The 6,381-nt window shown below is 35.4% G+C and overlaps 1 protein-coding gene across 2 annotated transcripts in view; it reads right to left on the bottom strand.

Annotated features, from left to right (window-relative positions):
• The window catches only part of LOC107745612 (long-chain-fatty-acid--CoA ligase 3-like), a 24,353-nt gene that overhangs the window by 3,683 nt on the left and 14,289 nt on the right, over positions 1–6,381 (bottom strand). For both annotated transcript variants that reach the window (XM_016559515.1, XM_016559516.1), the window contains 7 exons: positions 5,666–5,816; positions 3,966–4,089; positions 3,689–3,760; positions 3,448–3,587; positions 3,152–3,324; positions 844–918; positions 518–709 (listed from right to left, as the gene is read on the bottom strand). In XM_016559515.1, the coding sequence (XP_016415001.1) occupies positions 518–709; positions 844–918; positions 3,152–3,324; positions 3,448–3,587; positions 3,689–3,760; positions 3,966–4,089; positions 5,666–5,816 (927 nt within the window). The remainder of the gene's footprint in view (positions 1–517; positions 710–843; positions 919–3,151; positions 3,325–3,447; positions 3,588–3,688; positions 3,761–3,965; positions 4,090–5,665; positions 5,817–6,381) is intronic.

Genomic DNA, 6,381 nt, shown 5'->3' with positions numbered 1-6,381 from the left:
GCATTGGATAGCTGGCCAATCAGAGCACACCTCGTTTTTCAGACCGATGAGTTTTGTAAAAATCGACGCGTTTCAGAAAGGCGGGGCATAGAGGAGAAACAATAGTGTACAGTATGTGGAAAATAATGTTTTTTGAACCTTAAACCGCATAAACACATTTCATTACACCAAATACACAAAATAATGTTCTTTTTAGCAACATCATATGACCCCTTTAAAGGGATAGTTCACCCAAAAATTACAATCGTGTCATCATTTAATCACCATCAAGTAGTTCCAAACCTGTATGTAACAACTGATGGCAGCCATTGACTTCCACAGTATGGAAAAAAATACTATTGAAGTCAATGACTACGTCAACTTTTTGGTTCAAAATTTCTTCTTTTGTGTTCAAAAGAAGAAAGAAACTCATACAGGTTTGGAACAAGTGGAGGGTGCGTAAATGACGACATAATTTTCATTTTTGGGTGAAGTATCCCTTTAGATAGCGTTTGTGTGTATGGGTGTCTCTCCACACCGATAATCTTGAGGCAGCCGTCAGGGTGAAATTCTCCGATATCTCCGGTGCAAAACCAGCGCTGGCCGTTCACATCCACAAAGAAATCCTCTCGGTTCTTCTGCTCATTTTTATAGTAACCCATGGTGACGTTGGGACCACCAATCAGAATCTCTCCTCGTGGGTTTGGTTTATCTGTGCTGAAATAGCCACCTATGGCCAAAAAAAATAAAGGACATTATTTAATAATATTTAAATTCTCATCATACTTTAATTATGATAAAGAAAAACCAATAGCAGCCAATGAACATCAACATAAGTGTTGATAGTAAAAAAACTGAACTCGCCTTCCTCCCAGTCTTTCAGCATGATCTCTGAACACACCAGAGGAGCTCCAACACGTCCAGTGCTGTAATCAGCCACTAGACAAACATACACAGTATTAGCACACTTATGCAATTTAACACATTCATTTATTCAGAAGCATTCATTTAATGTCACTGGATTTGAATGTGTGGTTTCTATCATTTTCTTTCAATTCTAACTGTGTTTTCCCCTCCCTTTACTATTATTACTGCAGTAATCGCATGAATAGTCGGATTAACCCAGCATATTATCCCAGGTTTTATTCAAGACCTCTCACCACTGATTTGATATATATTAATCCCAAGGTCCCCATACCTGTTGACCCATAAATTCCCATTACTTTTCCCTAGTCGTTTGTGATTGCTGGATAAGGATTTAAAAATGATTTTAAAAAAAGACTGCACTCAAAGAGCAATTTCTAGCCAAAGAAATATTTCAGAGCAGAACATGATAATGACATGTAAAAAAAAATATATATTAAATGTACTAAATTATTATAAACTAATTATATTAGAGCAATTTCTAGCCAAAGAAATATTTCAGAGCAGAACATGATAATGACATGTAAAAAAAAAATACATTAAATGTACTAAATTATTATAAACTAATTATATACTAGAATACACACCCTCAATTTGAAGTACTGACTTGATTAAAAGTACCTTTTAATTCTAGAACTCGCATGCACTTTCCTGCACATCCCTGGACAAGTAACATACTGTACTTTTAGTCACATTATTCCTGTCATGAGTCCTAACCAGCGTTAGTATTATTTATATACAACTATAGTTTTATTAATTGCTTGAATTGCATTTTATTTTTATATTTTCAATTTAAAATGTTTGTTTTAAGTTTTAGTAAATGTTATGTTCTTGTCATTTTAATTACTTATTCAATATTTCTGTTTGGCTTTTTTTTTTTTTTTTTTCAGTTTTAGTACTATTACTACTAAATTATTTTAGTTCGTTTTTCATGAAATATTTTTATATTTTAAATATTTAATATGTTATATTTTTCAGCCTTATTTCCAATTACTGAAAAGACAATAAAAACACTGGTCTTGTAAATAAAAGTAATACTGTGAAATATTATTACAATCTAAAATAACCATTTTCTATTTCAATATATTTTAAAATGTAGTTTCCTGTGATGCAAAGCTTAATTTTCAACAGCCATTACTCCAGTCTTCAGTGTCACATGATCCTCAGAAATCACTCTTGTTGAAAATATTTGTGCTGCTTAATATTTTTTCAATTTCTTTAAAAAAACCAAACAAAAGAAAAGCACCTTTAAACACTGGTGTACATTACCATAAAGTCAGGGTTATTATTCAGTCATGGAGCACTGCTAATAAAGCAATGGAGATTAATGGCAGTGTTTCCCCTAGGTTTACGGCTTTTTTTGGGGGGGAAATTCTGTGTTGTGTATTTACATTTTTTAAGGCATAAAACATTATTTTAATCTATCTTTTAAGTAATGAAAATTTAACTTTTTTTTTTGTGGAAAATAAAGGTAATTTAATATTACAATTAAAACATTGAAGAAATATTGTATGATTATTCCTTAAAAACAAGGTTTTAATAATTTTAGTAGTAGTAGTAGCAACCTATTACGTACATTCTACTGAACAATAGTAATATATTTCTGCCAATGCCTTCAAGTTAAACCGAACTTTTATTTTGACGGGTTGCCGTGAATACCTTCCTTTACATTTCTGTGTGTATGTGTTATGAGGATAGTTTTACTCAAATGAAACGGTCAAATGCTCATGAAGTGACTCTCAGAGCAGTTCTGGAAATGTTGTTCATGTATTTATGTCCTCATTTAGTGAGACAGCAGACGCTAAAATCACGCAAGCGCCACGCGCGCTTCAGTACGAGCGGTAAACAAAGCCGCACGTCTGCGCCATTCATTAACAAAGAGACACGCAGAATTCATATTTAAATTGTCGTTTTGCGGCTTAATATTTACAAACTAGTGGGAGTGCGCGCACATGTGTGTGTGTGTGTGTGTGTGTATGCGCGGGCGGAACTCCTCATGTGTGCGCGCGCACGTGGGTGTGTGTGTGTGTGTGTGTATGCGCGGGCGGAACTCCGCTGTGCGCGATGCAGTTGGGGGGGCAGGCCGCCCCCCTAAAATAATGGCAGGGGAAACACTGAATGGAGATTAGCTATTTAATAACTAAAAATCCAAGGATAGACTGAATCATTTAATTTTAGTTTTATTTTATAATAAAATGCTGCTCCTAGATTCACTCCAACCGCCTGGCTCAGTGAATCTCAGGCTTACAATCGCTGATGGTCCCGGCTCCGCAGGTCTCCGTCAGGCCGTAGCCCTGTCCCACAGGACAACAGAAGCAGATATTCATAAAACGCTGAGTAGCTGCAGATAAAGGAGCTCCGCCAGACAACAGTACACGCATGCTACCGCCCAGCAACGAGCGAACCTTCTTGAACACAAGCCTGCAGAACAAGATGCAATTATACATTAGAGTTATAACAGAGAAAACAGAACGGCTTCTGGACAAACCCAGTGAGTTTTAGATGAAATCATTTTGCTAATATTATAAGCAGCGTTCATTATACCTGTCACAGAGTGGCGTGCTGTATCCTTTGGAGATCTGCTCCATCTTGTAGTTGTACGCCAGAACAAAGAGAGTTTTCTGCACACTGCTCATCTCTTCAACTTTAGTCATCACATTCTTATAGATACGGTCCATTATCTCCTACACACAGACATAATGAGAGAGAAATACTTCACATCTATATCAAACCCAACAGCTGTTATGAGCACTGTGTGTGTTTGTGTGAACGTGAGGTTTCTTACAGGTACGGCTGCCATCAGTGTTGGTCTGAGCATACTGGTGTCTCCTTTGCTGCCCTTTTTAATTTTAGATGACTGTGGGAGAAAGGACAAAATATTGGCAGATCTTTTTTTCCAAACCAGCAGAATTTTTTCTTCAAGATGCAGGGCTGTGTTATCATTGTCTGCAGTTATGATGCAAATGCTTTGGCAATATGAAGTACTGTGAGATTGTAAAAGAGCTTGACATGGTAATGACAGCACAATAGCATGACTCATGTGTGTGTGTGTGCGTTTGTACCTGGTCAGCAAGAGTCTGAGGTGACGAATATCCAATCCGGCAGCCATGTGACACACACACCAGCTCAGCGCTGAGCTCCAGGACGTGAGCAAGTGGCAGGTAGCCAATGTAGGTGTCATTCTCACTGCCACAATAAACAGAAACAGTACTAACAGAAAATCCTTTACCAACATCTAAACAAACATTTCGGATGATTTGGCAGGCCAGCGTTCAGTCACACAGACAGAGAAAACAGTTTCTAACTGCAATGTCAGGTGTCACATTTTGGTACAAAGTCATAAAACAAGTCATTTTATTATAACTTACTTTAATAAGCCATTAACAAAACTTACATGAACTTTTCAGTAATACATTCCAGTATGATTAAATGTGGTTCAACGTTTCATGAGATTTTAGAGATTTAAATGAACAGTAGCATTCAAAAGTTTGTTACCAAGGCTGCATTTATTTGATCAAAAATACAGTAAAAACAATAATATTATGAAATATTATTACAATTTAAAATAACGGTTTTCTATTTTGATATATTTTAAAATGTAATTTATTCATGTGATGCAAAGCTGAATTTTCAGCATCATTACTCCAGTCTTCAGTGTCACATGATCCTTCAGAAATCATTTTGATATACTGATTTGCTGCTCAAGAAACATTTCTTATTATTATCAGTGTTGAAAACAGTTGTGCTGCTTAATATTTTTGTCATTTCTTTCAAAAAAACAAACAAAAACCTCAAACAGGTTTGCTTCCTAGGTATTTTTTGATTAACAATTAATATTGCTATAGAAGCCCATTTCCGCCACTGAATAAAGGTAAAGGTAATTGCGAATTTTTATCTCACAATTCTGACTTTTTTCTCGCCATTGTGTGATACAAACTTTCTGACTTTTTTTCTCAGAATTGTGAGATAAAAACTCTCCGTTTCGAGTTATAAAGTCAATATTGTGTGATATAAAATCGCAATTGCAAGAAAAAAAGTCACAATTGCAAGATTTAAATTCGCAATTCTGAGAAGGTCAGACTTTCGAGATATAAACTCACATTTCTGACTTTTTTTCTCAGAATTGCGAGTTTTTATCTTGCAATTGTGACTTTTTTCTCAAAATTGCGAGTTTATATCCTGCAATTGTGACTTTTTTTCCTCAGAATTGCGAGTTTATATCTCACAATTTTGACTATAACTTGCAATTGTGAGTTTATAAATCACAATTCTGAGAAAAAAAGTCAAATCTGAATTGCAAGAAAAAAAGTCAAAATTGATAAAAAGTTGCAATTACCTTTTTTAATTTTTTATTCAGTGGAGGAAACGGACTTCCATATATTGCCGTGACCAGCTTTCTGCTTTAAAACCTTAATTAGTAGTACATGCTAATTTATTATTCAGCCATAAAATGAAGTACTGCCAATAAAAAAAAATGGAGATTAATGGAGATTAGCTATTTAAAGCTTTGATAAAGAATATCTCTTTGGTTTTGAGACTTTAGTCTTTGCAACTTCAGGGATCTTATCTATGCACAATCAGCTTGTAACACTCCAAAGAGAAAGGAAAACTTGAAATCGCATCATATGACCCCTTTAACAACTAAAAATCCATGGATAGACAGAATCATGCTGGAAAATATGAAAAGAGAGAAACAGATAGCGTGATAGAGAGACCGATGAATGCAGACAGTGAGACAGGAGCGTGTGTCAGAGAAACTTACTTCAGGTTAGGAATGCGTTCAGCCATGCCAGTGATGCCAGCGATGATGTTGCTATGGGAGATCATGACTCCTTTAGGAATGCCTGTAGAGCCGCTGGTGTACATGATCACTGCGATATCAGACGGGACAGGCTGTCTGCGGGACACCATTACTGCACAGAGAAACACACATTCACAGCCCTTCATTAGTGGCAGGCAGCCATGTTGTTGTGCCGTTCCAGACAGAAGTGCTCTAAAATAACTATTTTGAAGGAGGAAAAACAAACTTTTTTTAATAGACAACTTTGCCAAGATTTTTTGCACTGCATGAACCTTTTAATCCAAAATAAATGTCATAAATCTGCCCAGGCTAATGTAAATTAAACCACCGGCACCAGTAATAAACAAAAAGCTGTGAAATCCTTCATCTTTGTTGAATTATTTAAAACATTTAAAATCTTTTTGTTTAAAATCACATCAATTAAAATAAATAAATATGAATTAATATTTAACAATGTTAATATTAACAATTAAAGGGTTCGTTCACAAAAAAATGAAAATTAACCCATAAATTACTCACCCTCAAGTCATCCTAGGTGTATATGACTTTCTTCTTTCAGACGAATCCAGTCGAAGTTATATTAAAAATTGTCTTTGATCTTTCAAGCTGTTTAATGCTACTCAGCGGGTGTTGCATGCATCAGTCCAAAAGAAGTTAAATAAAAAGCACCCATCCAT

Source organism: Sinocyclocheilus rhinocerous, unplaced genomic scaffold (genome assembly GCF_001515625.1).
Source record: "Sinocyclocheilus rhinocerous isolate Xijiao unplaced genomic scaffold, SAMN03320098_v1.1 scaffold4183, whole genome shotgun sequence".
NCBI classification, from domain to species: domain Eukaryota; kingdom Metazoa; phylum Chordata; class Actinopteri; order Cypriniformes; family Cyprinidae; genus Sinocyclocheilus; species Sinocyclocheilus rhinocerous.
Note: the sequence above shows the minus strand (reverse complement) of the source record. Positions and strands in the feature narration are given on the sequence as shown.